Source organism: Narcine bancroftii, chromosome 2, assembly GCF_036971445.1.
Source record: "Narcine bancroftii isolate sNarBan1 chromosome 2, sNarBan1.hap1, whole genome shotgun sequence".
NCBI lineage: Eukaryota > Metazoa > Chordata > Chondrichthyes > Torpediniformes > Narcinidae > Narcine > Narcine bancroftii.
The window spans coordinates 82,459,298-82,480,009 of NC_091470.1; the positions used below are offsets into that span (position 1 = coordinate 82,459,298).

General features: G+C 42.6%; 1 protein-coding gene across 1 annotated transcript in view; it reads right to left on the reverse strand.

Annotated features, from left to right (window-relative positions):
- LOC138752888 (1-phosphatidylinositol 4,5-bisphosphate phosphodiesterase beta-2-like) overlaps window positions 1–20,712 on the reverse strand; it is a 129,164-nt gene that overhangs the window by 23,119 nt on the left and 85,333 nt on the right. The window contains exons 23-27 of the mRNA XM_069915499.1: window positions 18,521–18,606; window positions 17,899–17,968; window positions 10,041–10,236; window positions 7,686–7,854; window positions 4,931–5,007 (exon numbers count right to left, since the gene is read on the reverse strand). Coding sequence (XP_069771600.1) covers window positions 4,931–5,007; window positions 7,686–7,854; window positions 10,041–10,236; window positions 17,899–17,968; window positions 18,521–18,606 — 598 coding nt within the window. The remainder of the gene's footprint in view (window positions 1–4,930; window positions 5,008–7,685; window positions 7,855–10,040; window positions 10,237–17,898; window positions 17,969–18,520; window positions 18,607–20,712) is intronic.

Sequence of the window (20,712 nt, forward strand, 5' to 3'; positions counted from 1 at the left end):
GTTTCAAAGGATCTGAGCCAAACACTGGCAAATGGACAACTAGGATATGTTAGCCCATTTCTGTGCTGTAAAACTCTATGACCCAAATGGAAGGAGGGCAGAACATTAAAGTTAGAAAAATAAAAGTGACAAAATAAAAGATAACAAATAAGCTTGACAGGTTAAAGTTAAGTTGATTCACATTTTCCACTAAAACAGATGAAAATGTTTATTATTATCTCCAGTGATCATCTCTTCAGGGCTAAAAATATTTAATTTCTTTTACTGAAAATTTTTTAAAATACAAAATTATATAGAAATGATTACAAGCCCACATTCCATTGTCCTTGATGTTTTCAAATTAACTTGAATTCAGATTATGGTTTCCAAATTATTTTAATGAGGCAGAAACTGCAAAGTACCATCCCACCTGACAGAATTATCGCCCTGGTGTGCAACCAACTCTGAGACTTTGTGCCTTTCCCCTAACTGCTAACATTTTATCAGTAAAATCTGCTCTTTTTGACTCTATTCATTGTATTGTCTGAGATTAGGATTCATATTTTCCATCCACCTCCCATGAGCTTTTAAATGGGTTGAAACTAGGATGTAGGAAGAACTAAATCAATTGTAAGCTTTAGTAGAGGTTAATGTACAGGTATGGAAGATAGTTAAAACAATCTTACCTCACGGAGGCCAAAGTATAAAAGTGTGGAAGTGCTATAATTCAGTTTAGGGGTTGCATGGTTAGTATAGCGGTTAATGCTGATGTTAAAGAGTTATCCAAGGTCACAGCATCTCGATCAGAGTTTTACCAAAGATCATAACTGAAGAGCAGAGCAGTTTTATAAAACAGTGCCATCTATCCTTTAACATCCATATACTCTTCAGCATTATCTACTCTAAACACTTGATAAGTATTAAAGAAATTTGGATTTGGTAACAAGTTTATCTCCTGGATTCACCTTCTATACATTGCAATTCAAGCATCTGTTCACATAAACAATATTCACTCTGATTATTTAGCATTGGAATGTGGTACCGACAAAGATGTCCCTTATCCCCTCTCATTTTTGCCATTGCAATTTAATCATTATCAATTATGTTACAGTCTTCGCCTGCCTTTAAAGGGATTGTCAGAAATGGACTGAAAAGAGAGTTTCATTATATGCAGATGATTTGCTGCTGTTTGTTACAGATCCGCAGAGAAGCGTCTTTTCTATTCTATCCATTTTTGAGGTGTTCGGGTCTCTTTCTGGTTATAAATTGAATCTTCAAAAGAGCAAATACAACCCCATTAATGGAGCAGCTCTGCAACTTCAATCAGATCTGCCTTTCAGTTCAGTCGATCAGGTTTCAAGTACCTAGGTGTAAATATCACACATACATTCTCCAACCTCAAATAAAATATTGTAGCGAGTGATGCCGTGAAAAATGCACAACTGAAGTTATCTGTAAAATAACTGCTTCCCAGCCTCTCTTTCATCTCCCCTTTCGCTGACTGTCCAACTCAGTGTTCCAGGTCTCCTCTAGCAAGAACCTGAACCTCTAAATGACAGTTCAAGAACTAAGTGGTGCAATCTGTCACATAACCCCCACCCCCACCCAGTACTGGAGGTGGTTAGGTTGTTGAGGTAAGGGTGGGTTTGGTTGTGATGGTGGATGCCATCTGCGGTGGGGTTATGCTACCTGCACTGTCAATGTCCAAGTGTGCCAGCTTGAGGGGGTCCACGGAGACAGTCTCATGTCTGATACCATGTTGATGATAAATGTGGAGCCGTCATTACATACCACCTTGAAAGGACCTGCATATGGCCTTTGCAATGGCATCCTATGCGCATCCCTGCAGGAATACATAAAGGCAGTCCTCAAGTTCAGGTGGAATGTATGAAGTCGTAGATCCATATCAGGTGGCTGGGATAGGTACCACTGTACCCACCTTCTCTCTTAAGCGTGTGAGTACTGAACTGGAAGATTCTTGCTGCCCATGTGCTGGCAGAATTAAATCTCCTGGGACTGTTAGTGAGGCTCCGTACATCAATTTTGCAGAGGACGTAGCTAAATCTTCCTTCAGTGCGGAACAGATACCTACAAGTACCCAAGGCAGTTAATCTATCCAATCCGGTCCCTTAAGATGTTCCATGAGAGCCATTTCCATATGAAGGTGAAAACGTTCCACTAAGCCTTTGGACTGGGGTTGATAGGCCGTCTACTGATGCAGTTGCATGCCCAGCAACTGTGGACCATTAACCCGGACATAAACTGAGCTCCTTTGTCAGAGGAGATGTGCATGGGTAGTCCGAAACACACTATCCAATTGGCAATGTGGGCTCTCGCACAAGTTGAGGCAGAGGTGTCGGAGAGAAGGACATCTGCTCTGACCATCTCGTGAACCTGTTGTGAAGAGATGAGTAGCACCTTTGGACAGGGGCAATGGGCCAACAATATCCACGTGGATGTGATCAAACCTTCGCTGCGTGGGTACAAAACTCTGTAGTGGGATTTTGGTGTGGTGCTGAACTTTTGAGGTCTGGCACTGGGTACAGATCTTTACTCAAGCACAGACATCTGTATTGTATGAACTAAGTTGTTTTTGATGCTCAATAAATATGTTTTGGAAAAAAAATGAGGAGCATGTGGTGAACTGCTGTACACTCCTTAATCTGGCTCTGCCCCGTTCTGTGACTGTACCTTCTTGACCCTGTACAAAGGCTCCAACACCATCACCCCTCCCCAGAAAACCTGAGTCACAGCACAGGATGATCTTCATTTATTGTAAATAAAAGCCTATAGTTATACAAGTCCAGTCTTTTGAGTATTGATAGTGCACCAGGACCTCTAATTAGATTGCTTAAAATATTTCATTAAGTAAAGACAGAAAAATGAAGTCCTCTATTGGAAGGGTCCAAAATAAGAAGGTAATTGCTTAACAATATAGAGTTGGGTGATTCAGAAATAAAATCAGGAAGTTGTTCCAAGTTTATCTCACATATTGATGGAGTATCAATTACTCAAAAAACTGTTGTTGAAAAACCAATAGGCTTTTATTCACTTAAGAACAACAGCACATCCATACTGTTTGACTGTCCTACACCAGCCTATAGGTTCTGTGACAGATTATGTTTGTATATAGAAATGTTTTTAGGAGATAAATTGGGGCAGGCTTTTTAGTGTATGTCACATACAAACACTTTTAAAATAGTTAAAATACTGGGGCTCTGCTCATGCTAGATAGGCTGGCGCCAAGAGCCTTTGAAAAAGCTTTGGTGAGTGCCCAAGAGACTTCACTAATGGACTGTTGTTTACAAACAGGTAACCGATTAAATAACTCGTTGGAGCCGCAGGCTATCTGGTTGCTGTTCTAAGAGGGCCGTGTGGTTTTGCAACCAGAGAGAGTAAAACAGGCTTTCTCTCTCTGAGAGAGAGATAGACAGACAGAGAGAGAGAGCGATCAGTTCTGCAGTTTTACAGTCTGCAGCAGCAGCTGGGATAGGAACAGGACAATCTGGCAATCTTGTGGAAAACTCCATTTGGAAGACAGTTTTTGAGTGCTTAGTTCAGCCTGGTCAATGCCCTTGTAGTTCACGCAAGAGGAGAGAACTAGCTGCCTAATGTTTCACTTGAAATAAGAGAAACAAAAGGAATTCTGTGTGACCTGAAAGAAAGAGGTTATCATCTGGAGAACCCTGAGGGGCAAGTTTCTTTAGCAAGACACTGAAGTCGCTGGTTACAAGAAATCATTTATGGGTGTCCAGCGAACAACAAATCTTCTCTGAAAACTGATAAGAACCTTCCTGAGCGGTAACCATTTACCTTTCAAGCACCAAAGCCTGGTGAACTTCATAAATGTTAAATTCTGTGCACAGTATAAGGATTGCCTGGAACCAGTGAACTTGGAGAAATGAGAAGTGAGATTGGATTGTGAATCAAAGAACCTTTCTGAACTTACATACACGTGCACTTAGAATTAGAAGGGGGTTAAGTCAAGTTAATAGTGATAAGATAAAATTTGATCCTGTTTTCATATTTAAAGATATTACAGAGTTCTGTGTTGTGTATTGTTGTGTGGTTTTATGTTAAAAAGTGACAGTTTGCCTTTAAGAGCCAAGGTGAAGGTGGACTGCTGAGAGATTGGGAGATGGACTGGACATGTGCAGAAAATGATCTAAAAATTTCTGGACTTGGAAGACAAACCACCACTGGGTGTGCTGTGGAGTGGAAGAAGGCCCAAAACATGAGTCATTGTCTGGGAGGCAGTTTAGAATGTTGGGCATTTTAAAAGGGATGAGCATTCCAAAGGCAGCCAGAAGGATCCGGACCAAGCCATTGTTCCTCTCTCTGCAAACAACACAAGAAGACAACTTCAAATTTTGTGCTCTCTCTCTCTCTCTCTCTCTCTCTCTCTCAAAGATCTTTTGGATTTAATTTGTTTATGATCTTTGTTTCGGTTGAGATCAAAGTTTTGTGTGTTTTGTGTCTAAGTTCTTCTGTGGGCTGGTTGGAAATATAACAGACTTTAATTAGATAAGTTATATTTAGGCTGGGTAATTTATTAGTTTTACACTGTTACAGAAATTTGCATAGTAACCAGTGGGCATTGTTATAAAAGGGATTTTGAATTAAAGTTTGAAGGTGAATTTTTGTTAATAAAGTAATACCCTTGTGTGATATGTCTTCTTTATGGTTGCTGGTTTGATCTTGTAACAAAGATAATTAAAAGCAACCAACTTTTGTTTAAGTAATCATTTGTCTTGGTGAATATCTATTGCTGCTGGGTTTTGGGGTCCTCTGGGCTCATAACAGTACAATCTAGGAAGGATTTGCTACTAATTCTCTTGCATTTCACATTTTTAGTCCACTTCCTGCCGAGAATTTTATCAGCACACCACTGAATGAGAGTTCATATTCACTGTCTATCAGAAGCAGACAGGTTTGCTTGATGATTTCTCACCTTTCAGTTGAATCCTTCAAATTTTTCAGTTCAGCTGCTTGTTTCTCTTTCACTAGCTCCACCAGTTTGGTCATTTGCTGTAGGTATAAAGATAAAGCCATTGTTTGGATTGTTTAACTTGGTCTATTGCCTGCAACAATCTGTGCAATACAGGGGTCAAGAAAGTGAAGGACAAGGATGCATGCTATCTTAGATCTGGTCATGTGCAATGAGATAGGAAAAATTAATGATCTCACATACTAGGAATCCTTTCAGAAAGAGTGATCTCAGTCTGGTTACATTTCTAATAATGAGAAAGTCAGGTTCAAAACCAAGGCCGTATGTCTAAACAATGGAGATGACAATGTGATAAAGGGGGAGTTGGCTAACAATGGGGAGCTCAAGCTATATGTTGCAACAGTTGAAGACATTGAAAAAGATTTTTCAAAAAGATCAACAAAAGTACATTCCAGTTAAAAACCAGGACAGTTAAGGCAACGGATAGCCAGCTGTGGATAACTAAAGAAATATAGCACTTCTTATGATAGGTTTCCCCACCCCCTCCTCTTTCCTTAGGGATCAGTCCCTCAGGGGCTCCCTCATTCACTTTTCCTTTCCCACCAACTACTCCCTTGGTTCCTACCCCTGTGACCACAAGAAGTGCTGCACTTGCACTTGTACCTTCTCCTACACAACCTTCTCCCAAGAGTTCTTCCCAGTGAAACAATACTTCACCTGTGAATTTCCTACATCCTGTGCTCCCGATGCGGCCTCCTCTACATCGGGAAGACTGGATGCAGACTGCGAGATCGTTTGTCGAGTACCTTCAGTCTGTCTGCTGCATCAGCAAGGATCTGCAAGTGGCCAACCATTTTAATTCTACACCCCAATTGCCACTCTGAACATGTCTGTCTGGCCTCGTACTGCCAAATCAAGGCCACTCACAAATTGGAGGAACAACACCTTATATTCTGTCTTGGTAGACGGCATCAGTATAGACTTCCAATTTTAATTAACCCTCTCCACTGGTCTCTCTCTTTGCCTATCACTGTCTCCCTTCCTCCAGCTCTCCACTCCTCCCTTCCTACTCCTATTAGAGGGCCATCTTTCTTAACCTTCTACTCTTTTCAGCAATTTTTCACCTATTAATTTTTCCTGTTAGCCTGAGCTCCTCCCCCTCCCCTTCTCCACATCCCACCTTTTTATTCAGACGTAGGACTGATTTTTAGTACTTTTAAAGAAGGAATCGGGTCCGAAATGTTGAGACTTTTACTTTCTACAGATGCTGTATGACCTGCTGAGTTTCTCAGAATCAGAATTTACTGTCACAAACAGGTCACAAAATGCGTTGTTTTGCGGCAGCATTACAGGTGCAAATATTCAATGCAGGTGCACATATTAAAGCTGTAAATTACATTTAGAAAATAAATAAATTAGTGCAAAAAGTAAAGAGAGTGAGGTAGTGTCTGTTGGTCATTGTCCATTCATAAATCTGATGGCGGTGGGGGGAGCTGTTTTTGTGCCACTGGTTGTTCGCACATTAGGGTTAGGGTTAGAGTGAAGAGGGCATGGCCTGGGTGGTGAGAAACCTCAAGGATAGAGGCTGCTTTTTTGAAGACATCACCTCTTATAGATGTCCTTGATGGGTTAAAGACTAGTGATGCCCATGATGGTGCTGGCCAAGTACACAACACTCTGTAGCTTTTTCCTGTCCTGTACATTGGCACCTCCAGACCAGACAGTAATTAAACCAGTCAGAATGATCTCAATGGTACACCTGTAGAAATTTGCAAGATTATTTGGTGATGTACCAAATCTCCTCAAACTTCTCTTGAGCTGGTGAACCTTCTTTGTGATTGCATTGACATGGAGACCCCAAAACAGATGTTGAAACCCAGGAATTTGAAGTTCTTAACCCTTTCCACTGTTGATCCCTTGATGAGGGCTGGTTTGTGCTCTCTTGATTTCCTCCTCCTGAAGTCCACAATCGGTTCCCTAGTTTTGCTAACGTTGACTGCAAGGTTGTTGGTGCTGATCTAGCTCGCCCCTGTACATTTTCTTAGTGGCGTCTCCAACACTTTTGTGTACTGCAATGTTCACTTGGATCTCTCTCTTGTATATAATCAAACCTACCTCCCAGAAGCAAGGCAGGGGAATATATGAAGATTTTAAAGAGATCACAAGGTTGGAGACTGCTTGTTGCTTTCACCTCAAGTCACCTGCTCATTTAAAGTTCACAAATAAGACCTTTAAGACCTGAGTAATGGGTGTTCTTCCCTAGGGTTACCCAAAGTAGTACAAGGACTTGGTGGATGGGTCAAAAGATGCAGATGAAGACAGTGCCATGATTCCCTGCTAAGTCGGTACAATTCTATATTAATATACTAGCTGAATCAACTGAAGATGGTTATTCAAAATGAAGAATTGCCTTTAAAGGCAATGAAAGAACCTTTCTTCATTGCCTACATGCAGTATCCAGGGAATGTGATTTATCCAGGCATTCATGCCAGCCATATCAGGCATAAAATATATCAGGTCAGACTCCTTAAAGACCCAGGGGTACATGATTGAAAAACCAGAAAGTGATCAAAAGAATGCAAACATGTATCATCATCTCCATCACTAGAGGGGATGATGTAACAGAGTGTGTTAAATCCCCAGACCCAAGCAGAAAATCCATAGTTTGCACATAGAGGGGTAACAGCAAATCCTTTCAACAGTGGAAATGAAAACAATGCCAATGCATCCCCTCCACAGGGCAGTGCCAGTTCTGTACCTCAGCGATGTGCTGCTCTTTCTTGTTCCTGATTAATTCATACTGCTCTGCGTGCACTTGCATTAAATCTGCCTCCATATTGTCCTTGAGCTTGCACCACTTCTCAGCCCCTGGTCCATAACTCATCAAAGAATCAGTGGGAGCACTCTCAGAAGTATTAGTGGCATTCCTGTAACAGATAGGAGGACCACAGTGACCGTTGCCGGCAGAGACTGTAAGCTAAATTTGGTTTTGCAATTATATTAATTTAAACCATATCTCCAAAGAAACAAATGTTTACCAACTGAAACTACAGCTCTATATATGGCAAGCCAATCTGATAGTAAATCCATTTAACACAGAATAGTTACTGTATATCCCCACAACCCTATGAAGTGGAGAGTCTCACATTCCAGCAGGATCACAATATTGTCAGTTAAGGATTGTCCAATATGCCCACTCGAGTTAAAGGATGCAGTAATACATTAGCAGCAGGGAGAAACCCCAGGATGGAAATGTGGTAACGGGGTGGCCCGGTTAGCATAAGGCAGCGCAGTTAGCACAATGCTGTTATAACACCAGTAATTGGGACTGGGATTCGAATCCTGCACTGTCTGTGTGGGATTTCCCTGGGGGCTCTGGTTTTCCCCCACCCTACAAAATGTACAGGAGTTTGTAGGTCAGTTGGGTGTAAATTGGACAGCACAGGGTTACGGCCCAAAAGGGCTTGTTACAATGCTGTATGTCTAAATTAAATTTAAATTTTAAATGTAATACCCCAGCACTGCTTCACCATGTGCCATGAGCACCATAGAACTCATAGTAGATGTCAATGATAGGGAATGGTTTGCCACAGGGGAGGAGGTGGGTCAGAGGAGGTAATGAAGGGAGAGAATGAAAGGGGAAATGGCATATGAGGTACCATGATATAGAGGTCTAGGGAATGGTTAATGATGGGGAGCCCCAGGGAGGTTAATAATTGAGAGGCCTGGAGGACCAGCCTACAAGGGCACTGCAACATGGAAAGAGTAGAAATGCCATCAGTGCTGAAACCTGCAGTGAGGGAGGTTAAAAACAAGAACCAATGCAGGAGAGATGAAGGGCAGATTGAACCAGATGAGCTATGGGATCCAATAGGGGAAAATATGTGGGTTGAAGGTAGATGTTCACCAGGAGGGGGAGGGGTGAAAATGGATGTTGGAGGGCTCAGGGGTGGGTACGGGAAAGGAGAGAAAAAATGCCAGGGTTTAAGTTCGTTTATTATCACATGTACCAAGATTCAGTAAAGATGTTTGTTTTGCAAGCAGTCAAGCTAGTCAACCCATAGATAGTACAGCAGTTAAATACATGGGCGAGAGCTGCAGAGAACGATCAGTTAGTTTAGAGCAAATGGTCCTGTAAGGTTTGTTGAGGAGTAATGGTGGGAAAGAAACTGTCCTTGAATCTGGTCAAAGAGAGGTGGATGAGCGACCAAGGAAGGGGAAGCTTCTTATAACTATCACCTACCTGCTCTGGGTCTCTCAGCTCCATCCCTCCCCTCTTCTCCCCCCACCTAGCTCCATTTGTCCATCATCCTTCACACCTCCTCATCCCCCATCGCCAACAGGAGCAACAATAGGCCATCTGGCTTGTCAAGCCTGATCTGCCTTTCAGTGGATCATAGGAGATCTGGCTGTGGGCTCAGCTGCACTTGCCTCCATACTCAGACCTGATGCAGGGTCTCATTCTAAAACCTTGACAATTCCTTACTCCCCCACCTACAGATGCTCCTCAACTCGCCACCAGTTTGCTTTTTGCTCCAGATTCCAGCATCTGCAATCTCATTACAACATGGAAGTGTTCATGCTGAAAATAGGGAGAAGCTTTGTTAAGTTTCTTGAGCATACTTCATGGCTTCAGAACAAACTTTGGAGTCTCAAACTTGTGGACTCAGCCCTGCTTATTTTGGTGTACTGTAGTGCTCTGGTGCACTCTTTATACAAGATGTGCACCGCTTAACGTCCGATCAGGCAACATCTGACTACATATACGTCTGTTACCCATGGTTCAATAGGGTTATAATGAAGTTCAGTCAGAAATTCGATTGGAGAACAAGACGTAGTGGATGTAACTAGACAACATATAAAGAAATTTATGAAGAAAAACCAAACAAGGCAAACAATACTGGAAAGTGTTTACATGAAAGTTTAAAAAGTGAAAAAAAATTGAACAGTTTAATTTATCGTAAGTTTCCATATAGTTTTGCTAAGTATATGCAATAATATGGTGTTTGCACAACATCCACATCGCATAACGCAGTTTCACAGAACACATCGTAGACATTAAGTGACCCATGCCTGTACTCCATTGCTAAGGGAGAGAGGGTGTCACATTTACCATCTTTTCTTGTATGAAATGTTAAACATTTGCTTTCTCTTGCATTGTTCTGTTAAGATGCTGGAATATTTCTGTATCACTTCATGTTTCTTTTTCTGAGTCTTCCTCTCCAGCTCCTTCAATTCTTTCTCATGCTTCCTCTGTATTTTGACAAATGCTTTATGAGTCTTCAGCTCATTAGTCAATGGCTCCATTGCTAGGTTTAAAAAAAAATCACTTCAATGGATTGCATCATCTTCCAAAAGGAGCGGTAACCAAGTGCTCTCGCTGAGGCCAACAGGATCTCACACCACTCACATCAAAATAGGTTAAGTTTTTATTTTAGTTTCGGGATACAGCATGATACCCAATTCAACTAGAATCCATTAGGATAACCACACAAAATAAGCATCAACATAGAAGAAAGAGAATGAAGAGGAGTAGGAAATAATATGAGAGAGAATGTTTTACTACCCCACTGCATCAACATTAACTTTCCCACTCCTCCTTGGTGGATGCCCCTCCCTACCTCTGTTATTCCCCTAGATCTCTAACCTGCCACAGAATCTGCACATCTACAATTCTGGCCTGTGATAATCCTTTGTTTTAATTACTCCACCCATTGGTGGCTGCACCTTCAGTTAACTGTCCTAAGCCTTGGAATTCCCTCCCTAAACCTTTCCACCTCTGAATCTCCCTTCCTGTTAAAAAAAATGGCAATGCTACCAGAGTGGCTGTAACAGCACCGCTTCCGCTGGTGGAGGCCCGGTCCTAATGCCAGAGGCTCTGTGCAGGCTTTAGATGGCCTGTTAAAGGAGCTAATGGTGTTTTTAATTAAAGTCCTGCAACTGCAAGGTCAGTACCCAAGATGGCGGCGCCTACACTTGGAGATGGGTTGCAGACACCAGGGGAGCAGTGGACCAGCGCAGGGCACCAGAAATGAAGAGAACACCCTCTCTCTCTCTCTCTCTCTCTCTCCAACCCCTCCCCTCCTGTTGTGAAGGAGGAGATGACCCTACAGGATGCTGAACACAGCAGCAGACCAGTGAAGGGCTCAGTGACTGAAGGTCCCACACAGACTATAGGTGGTCAAGTATCAGAACTGGGATTCATGAGGATGCTAAGGACAAGAAGGGCTCCTGAAGGCACTAGGGTACTGAATTGTGTCAGAGGTTTGGATCTGGCCTAGGGTTGAACAGGGGTCTTTCTGGTTGCAGAGGCTTTGGGAGAATTGGTGGAAAATCCATGGACAGTCTGTCTCTGATTTTCTTTCTCTCTTACTGACAGGGATGCTGGACAATATTTAATGGTGACTTTTTGCCCTTCAGTAGGAAATTTCAAGTAATATGACATTTTCTGTATTATTGCACAATAATAAGGAATCTTGAATCGTTTTTGGAAGATCTTAGGATGAATTGTCTTAATATCTCTGTTAATTGCCCATTGTCAGTTCTTTATTTGGCACTTGGAATCTTTTCACTATGTTAAAGATACAAGAATAGTTGTTCCTAATGATGTTTCAATAGGCCCTTTCAAACTGCCATGTAAAATGGGGTTAACCAGGCAATTTGATCAGTTGACGATGCAGGTACATAGCAATTTGAAAGGGTCTAACTGGGTAAACCCGGTCAAAACCTAAATAGGTCCCAGACCTACCTCAGAGGTGGTCAGGGAACCCAGTAAAACTTACCCGGGCATTCTGCTTCAGCGATTTGAAAAGGGAAATGGCCCCAGTTACTCTGGTGACATCAGTGCTTGTGTACGTCATAGGGAAACCCCTATCTTAAGTGCCGCTGCCACAAAGAGTGGGGTGGGGGGGGAATGCACCACAATGTGCTGTTGCCATGAACGGGGGGAGGGGGCCCAACGTGCCACTGCCACGAAAGGCACTACAGTCCATAGCAACAGCTTAATTCGGAAGTGTGGGAGCAATGGCTGTCTTCCTTACCCAGCAGAAGATGAAGGATATGGAGTGGGTGCAGGTTAGTGGGACTAGGCAAAAAAATGGTTGGCATTGACTAGAAGGGCAGAAGGGTCCTGTTTCTGTGCTGTAGTGTTCTGGTTCTATGGTTTTAAATGGGTTGTTAATCACTTGTTTCTGTGACCTCCTTGTTTTTAATTGGGGAGTTTTCAGTGTCCCAGATAATACATAATCTACATTAAAATGAACAATCTGTGTGAAGAAGGGAATGTGCATTAAGTTTCCTGAATCTCATAAGAGACATGTAAACATCCTTTGTCATGAGTGAATATATATGCATATACATCATAAGAATGTACGAAACAGAAATCCTTCAGCCCCATACACCATCATGCAATAAAATCATAGATGGTCTTTTATCTCAATGCCATCTTCCTCCAACATCCCCATCTTATGATTCCTGGAATATCCAAAAATCTATCAATCTTTTTTTTGCCTATACTCAGCAACTGAGCCTCCATTAGCAGAAGAATCATAATTTGTGCATTTACCTTGCCAAACCTGTAAGACTTGTGTGTTTCTCTTTCTTCTAAACATTCAGAGCCAGCTCTTCAGCTCTTCAGCGCTTGACGTCATGCTTTGCCTGGAAGTCAGCCTGAAGAAAACTGAGGTCCTCCATCAGCCAGCTCCCCACCATGACTACCAGCCCCCCCCACATCTCCATCGGGCACACAAAACTCAAAACGGTCAACCAGTTTACCTATCTCGACTGCACCATTTCATCAGATGCAAGGATCGACAATGAGATAGACAACAGACTCGCCAAGGCAAATAGCACCTTTGGAAGACTACACAAAAGAGTCTGGAAAAACAACCAACTGAAAAACCTCACAAAGATAAGCGTATACAGAGCCGTTGTCATACCCACACTCCTGTTCGGCTCCGAATCATGGATTCTCTACCGGCGCCACCTATGGCTCCTAGAACGCTTCCACCAGCGTTGTCTCCGCTCCATCCTCAACATCCATTGGAGCGCTTTCATCCCTAACGTCGAAGTACTCGAGATGGCAGAGGTCGACAGCATCGAGTCCACGCTGCTGAAGATCCAGCTGCGCTGGATGGGTCACGTCTCCAGAATGGAGGACCATCGCCTTCCCAAGATCGTGTTATATGGAGAGCTCTCCACTGGCCACCGTGACAGAGGTGCACCAAAGAAAAGGTACAAGGACTGCCTAAAGAAATCTCTTGGTGCCTGCCACATTGACCACCGCCAGTGGGCTGATAACGCCTCAAACCGTGCATCTTGGCGCCTCACAGTTTGGCGGGCAGCAACCTCCTTTGAAGAAGACCGCAGAGCCCACCTCACTGACAAAAGGCAAAGGAGGAAAAACCCAACACCCAACCCCAACCAACCAATTTTCCCCTGCAACCGCTGCAACCGTGTCTGCCTGTCCCGCATCGGACTTGTCAGCCACAAACGAGCCTGCAGCTGACGTGGACTTTTTACCCCCTCCATAAATCTTCGTCCGCGAAGCCAAGCCAAAGAAAAATGCCTGCTTAATTTCTACTCTTTGGACAAAATCAGTCAGGCGAACTCTACTTGTATTCCATCCTATGAGCAGAGAGACCAAAACTGTATATAATATTCCAGGTGTGGTCTCACTTTATTGTGGTAAGGTATTCTTAAACTTAAATCCTCATGCAATAAAGGCCCAAATACTTGCCGTGCCTACATATTAACTATTAGTTATTTATGTATGAGGACCCACTTTTTTCTTTAAATCCAATAACTTCTAAGTTTCCCACCAAACTAAAATACACTCCACTCTTCTATTTTCTCTTCTATCTTCTCTACCAGCTCACATTTCACCATTTTGTATTCCATCTACCCGAGTCCTTTTCATTTCGGTGGTTATTGGGGGACAGGCTTGGATCCCAATAAGACATAGGCTATACAGCCCATCAAGTTTGCCCTACCACTTAATCATGAGCTGATCTATTTTCCCACTAAGCCACAATGCCTTCTCCCCATGATATTTGATGTCCTGGCTAATCAAGAATCTATCAATGTCTGCCTTAAATATACCCAATGACCTGGCCTCCACAACCACCTGTGGCAACAAATGCCACAGATTTACAACCCTCTGGCTGAAGAAATTCTTACGCATCTCCATTGTAAGCCAACAATCTTCAATCCTGAAATTGTGCCCTCTTGCCCTTTTCCCACCATGGGAAAAAAAACCTTTCTACGTCTACTCTGTCCATGCTTTTCAACATTCAAAATGTTTCAATGCAATCCCCCTTCATTCTCCTAAATTCCAATGAGTACAAGCCAAGATTTGCCACATGATAATCCTTTCATTCCCAGAATCATCCTTGTGAATGTTTTCTGAACCTTCTCCAACAACAGCACATCCATTCTTAAATGAAGAGCCCAAAACTGCTCAGAGTACTCCAAATGAGGTCTCTCCAATGCCTTATAAAGCCTCTTGTGAATATAATATTCCCTTTTGTGAATGTCCTTCTATCAACATAATTCCACTCAGTTATTACCAATTATTAATTACTAATCCACTTCTCCCAAATACATGTAGCCAATACATTTCCATGAACATGAAAATATATATTTTTCTGACCTGATGTTACTAGTTTATTGTGAAGAGCCATGTTCTTCATGATAAAAGTCTCTCCAGGTTAGCATGAGGAAGTTGGACCTGGTATCGTGCATTTGGGATATCTGTTATTGTGTGTCTGGTCTTAAGCAGCAGGATTCCTGGGAGGAATTGGGTTTCTGTGTACTAATTTGATGGATTAATTGGAATAATTATTGGTGGGCAACTGCACTGCTGTTTATTGGACACGTGAGCCAGGCATGAATACTCAGCAGAATGAGAGCAGAGGTTCAAAAGTCAAGGACCTGCTCCCAGCCCAACTTGTCAACAATATTCTGAAACAGATCTCACACTGGTAAAACGACAATGCCCTTGCACTGTTCTTTTCTCTGTACCATGTCCTTTCTTTGTAGCACTGCAGCCTGTACAGAATGCTGCACTATCAGAGTGAGGTCTGACTTGCTCTTTGAAGTGAAACACAAAAGATCTAACAGAATTCTTCTTGGTGGACCAGCAGTGGGATTTGATCCCAGAATGCCTGATTCTTAAGTCAGGAGTGGAACCCACAAACCATAGCTGAAACTTTCATTCTGTGAGCAGGTGGGGAGAGTAAGAGCAGCAAGATGCTGGTAATGCCATTGGAGACAAAGAATTTTTAAAATTTTACATTTAGACACATTCACGTTAACAGGCCATTTTGACTCATGAGTCCATACCTCCCAATTTACACCCCATTAACTTGTACCCCTGGTACGTTTTTGAAGGGTGGAAGGAAACCAGATCCCTCGGAGAAAACCTACTCAGACACAGGGAGAACATACAAACTCCTTACAGATAACACAGGATTCAAATCCCAGTCTGGTCAGTTAATTTATTTATTTGTTTATTATTACACCATATGCTGGATTTTTGTATGGGTTTACTTGCATGAATAGCATGCAAAACAAAGGTTTTTTTACTCTATCTTGTGACAATAATCAATTCAAATCATGCATCAAAATTAATCCAGAACCAACTTTGATATAACTTTGTCCCGAAAAAATGATGGGCTTGCTTTAGCAAGAAAGTTAAGCAGTCTTTTCCAATAAATGCAACAGTACCCCATCACCTCAATTTATACCCCTTCTGGTTTTAACAGACATTAAATCTTTTAACAAGGCTGCATGCCTTGAACTTGGCAGCAATTTTTTTTAAACACTGGCTATTTTTCTGGGAAAGATGGTGGATACAAGATGGCTGGAAGAAGCAGGCTTGTGCAGCAGGTTGACCAATGTTTCCAAATGAGCCATGAATTTGTAGTGATCCCCCTGATCCACCTGCCACTCTCCATCCCATCTCCCATGATCAGCATCCAGGGCTACTGCCAAATCCTGCCCATGATATTACACACCTGACCACAATCAGCCTGTTAGGCTTTCAGGAATCCCGCACTTCTGAACTTCTTCTCAAGACATCAGTCCCTTGATTCTGAGTGCAAAAGGATCCAGGCCACTGACTCACCAACAGTGTCCTTGGAAGATTTTGTAAAACCAAAGCAGGAGGCATGGTTGGAAGCTGATGGAAATTAAATCTGGCCCCGGTCCTATTTGGTTTATCTCCCCTGACCCAAAGTACCTAACATCTCTTGTCCAACACTAGAAAGCAGTTCTGTTCCAGCTATGTGTCAGCATCACAGCTTGCATGCCCATCGAGTACAACCAGTTTAGACCTTTTGCTCTCCTTGCTTTTCCTTTAGGGGCAGTGTGATTGGAAAAATGATTAGTGCAACGCCTTGACAGCGCCAGCAATCGTGACCAGACTGGGATTCGAATCCTGAGTTGTCTGTAAGGAGTTTGTATGTTCTCCCTGGGTCTGAGTGGGTTTTCTCCGGGGGATCTGGTTTCCTTCCACCCTTCAAAAACGTACCAGGGGTACAAGTTAATGGGGTGTAAATTTGGAGGTATGGACTCATGAGTCAAAATGGCCTGTTATTGTGTGTATGTCTAAATGTAAAATTTTAAAAATTCTTTGTCTCCAATGGCATTACCAGCATCTTGCTGCTCTTACTCTCCCCACCTGCTCACAGAATGAAAGTTTCAGCTATGGTTTGTGGGTTCCACTCCTGACTTAAGAATCAGGCATTCTGGGATCAAATCCCACTGCTGGTCCACCAAGAAGAATTCTGTCAGATCTTTTGTGTTTCACTTCAAAGAGCAAGTCAGACCTCACTCTGATAGTGCAGCATTCTGTACAAGGATCTCAGTACTCAAATATCTACAGAGGGACTTGATCCCACAATGCCTTAGTCAGGAGTGTGTTACAAGTTCAGTGAACCCCATAAACCAGCAGCAATAGAAATACACCAAAGCAATGGTTCCTTAAACAAAATTTGTTTAATTCTGTGTACAGAACAACAAGATCAACACTTAACTTATCAACACTAAGTTATTTACACAATCCCTTCCCTCCACACCACATCCCCCCACCCAACCTAATCTAAGCGCAAGTATGTGTAATGTGTTTTCAAGAAAGTCCTTTTTACTGGCATGGTGCTTTACTTAGAATTACCAGGCAGGAAAGTTGTGAAGAGTTACAGAGAGATGGTTGTTGCTTGTTGGACACCCCAAACAGGAGTGTCTTTCAGAAGAAACTTATCTTCTTTCCAGGTTCTTCTCCTCTTCACCGCACCGTGAAGATTAGCTGTTCACTCCTGATTTCCACAGAGAGTACACTCAGGCTATCATATTGGAACTCTGCCCAGACTTGAAAAAGGAAGCCTTTTCCGCAGGCTCCTCTTTTGTCCAGCCTTTTCCCAGACTGCCCCTTCCCTCTCATTCTCTGCCCCTCCCCTCCTGATGTTCCAGGTACAGTTCTTTTTTTGCTTCAGTTTGCAAATGTTGCAATTTCCAGGCTTTACAGAAAAATACATGGCCCCAACTCTCTGCAAATATTTCAGTTTCTGGGGTGTGCTTGCACATGTTGGTAAAGCTTAGAACCGTCTGTTTGCACCTGCCCTTGGACTTTTCAAGGCCTTGTTCTGTCTGTAAAATGCATGCAACCTAACAGCTAACCCAATTCAAATCCCTTTTATAAGCATGTATTTAATTAACCCATTGTATCACAAGTAGAACCCACGAACCATAACTGAAACTTTCATTCTGTGAGCAGGTGGGGAGAGTGAGAGCAGCAAGATGCTGGTAAAGCCATTGGAGGCAAAGAATTTTTTAAATTTTACATTTAGACTCAGCACAGTAATAGGGCCATTTCAGCCCACGAGTCCATACTTCCCAATTTACACCTCCGTGAGATGAATTTCTGTCTTTGTGAGTTATGTCAGATTCTAAGACATTGAAAAGCACTGACTTACTGCAAGCTTCATTGAAATTTGTTGGTCCATTGCCATTTTCTTGCCTTTGTGATCTTTCTTCTGAGACAACCTGCAAGCAAGTGACATTTCAGTGGCATGCTTGTCCCCTGGTTCCAAATCCTAAACATGAATAAGAAGCTGGCTGTGCCCGAGGCCCTATGGGAGCCCTGCTCTATTAACACTCAAAAATCCATGAGCCTGGTTTGAAGCCTGCTGAGTCCCACACTGGTGAGCTGTTGGGGTTTCCTCCCCAAAAGGGCCCTCTCCTAGGCTTCTCTTTCCTGGCAGGTTTTGCTATAGCCCTTGAGGTCTGACCTACCATAGGTGGGCACCAGACTCCATGGATCTTCAATATAAAAAAAACCCACCAGCACCCCTGTTCTTCAGGCAGTTTAAATCTGCACGGAGCTGACAAGCAGTAGGACTCTGCAGAGGAGCACCGGAAGGTGGATATCCACTTCCTGCTCTTCCCAGGTCTGATCAGTGCCAGCACTGCAGTTATAGCTGCTACAGCATCACCTGCATCGCATCTTAATATGTCAACACATTCAACTCAACAAAACCCAAACCCCATCACCAGCGCACTGAATCCCATGTATCTCTCTATATTCCTGCCCATTACCTCATTACAATCTGCTGGAATCTGATCCGATTGGATGGGCATCGTGTGGACAAAGTTTATTGGATCAGCCAAAGCCTTGGTAAAGTCTGCAAAGACAAGCACAGAGCGGAACATTTAATCTCACAATTGTGCAGAAAGGAGAAGTGTGCAAAAACACCAATGCATCTGCTCTTCCAACAGATATAATCCGCTTTTCCCACTGATTCCCAACAATCACCAGATTCATGTCATATTTCCATTCAATTGTAATAAGGACCCAAAAATATCTCAAGGTGTCTAATGATAGTAATCATGGTTGCAATGCAACTAGCAATGGCTTACCATTTGATTATACTTGGCTGCCACCAGGAGCTGCAAGCTTCATTGAAATTTGTTGGTCCAAGACACACAGTATGCAGATCTGTAATGGAGGCTGCAGTCTCATGGCTTTCCTCATGTGCTGTTTACAACAACTTTAAAGGAAAGAACCTTTTCCTTCATCAATGTGTTGTCTAAGAACTCACACATACGAATACAAGATGAAACAGGGTGTGGACAGCATTAGTTTGATACACAATAAAGTTCCCTTTATGTTGTCCTATCAAACAACCAGAACATGTTCACTATAATTTAAATATAGAATAAAACTCTCTCCATACTATCTCATCAACCATAATAAAGCTAAAATGGCATCCCTTGATACAGAGTAAAACCATTTCCCCTGTCTTATCACCACCTCCCTGAGAAGGTACAACAAATATTCAACAGGGTAATCAAAGCATAGCAGTGCCTTCCCACAGAGTAAAGCTCCCTCTATCCTGTCCTAAACACTTCCAGTATAGGTGTTGCAGGGCAGAAAATAATGTCTCCACTTCATTTTCCAATAAATCATCTCAGAGAAGGTGCAGAACAAGTTTGAGAGTCCCATTTAATGACAGGACATTCATAGCTCACTGGGGTAGAGATTCAAAAGTCACATCCATCAGAGAGAAGAAATTCCTCATCACTTTCTTGAGTTGATATTCTTGGTTCTATGGATAGTCTTTACATCCTGTATATCACCCTCAAGCAGCTGTCTCTGCCTTCATCCTATCCCCCCCCCACACACTGTGCTCCATCTGCCCTTTTTCTCATCTGCTTCGACATATTGCCCACCTGCCTCTATCTCCCAACACCCATGCCTCCCCCCCACAGCTACATCTGCCCATCATCCATTACCCCACACTATTTACTTATCACTAAGTGGCCCCTGCCTCACCTTTCTCCATTTCCTCTTTAAACTAGCCATCTTCCCTTTTCTCTCTCAGTCCAAGGGCAGGATCTAAATCCAAAGCATTAACAATCCTTTTCCCTCCAGGTGCTGCTGCTCGACCTACTGACTTCCTCCAGCAATTTGTTTGCTTCAGATACTACCATCTGTGGTCTCTTGCTTCTCCACCTTCTTCTTCTAGATTCCCTCACAAAGGGAAAACATCCTCTCCCTGCCAAGACCATCAGAATCTTTGATGTTTCAGAAAGATGACCTCTCTTTCTTCCAAACACTTTTGCATTTGGACCAATCAGCATAATCTTTCCTTATAAAGTAACCCATCCATCCCATCAATAAACCGAGTAAACCATCTCCAATGTACCTGTCTAAGCCTCTTAAAATCGGGAAACCTCAAGAGGGATTCCAACATCATATAAGACCACCAGTCACCCTGGTCACATCTCTTCTCACTGCTCCTTTTAGGCAGAAGGTACAAAAGCCTGAAGTTCAGCACCTCCAGGTTCAAGAACAATTTTTACCCAAAAGTTAAGCCTCCTTTTGACCATAAACTACTCCAGGACCATCAAAAAATCTGTCTCAGTACTGAAGTGCCACTTTTTTCTTGCACTAACTGTAACTGTGGATAATTATTTATCTATCCTTTGATATTTATTCTCTTTTCCATCATGCATCTGTGCTCATTTAAAATTTTACATTAATAGCAGGTGTATCAATGTACCTGCAGCAAGCAAGAATTTTGGTGCATCTGTACATTGTCCTTATGCCAGTGATAATGAACTCACATTGTACATTGAAATTTGACTCATCAAGGAAGCAGAAGCAAACATTGCACCAGTGCTTTGCTGCGTGTCAGCTTTATGTTTGCCTCAGGCAATGAAGTCTGCCCCAGGCCCATAACCAAGGGACTGAAAATCTCTTTATCATGCATGGATGTCAAGTCTGA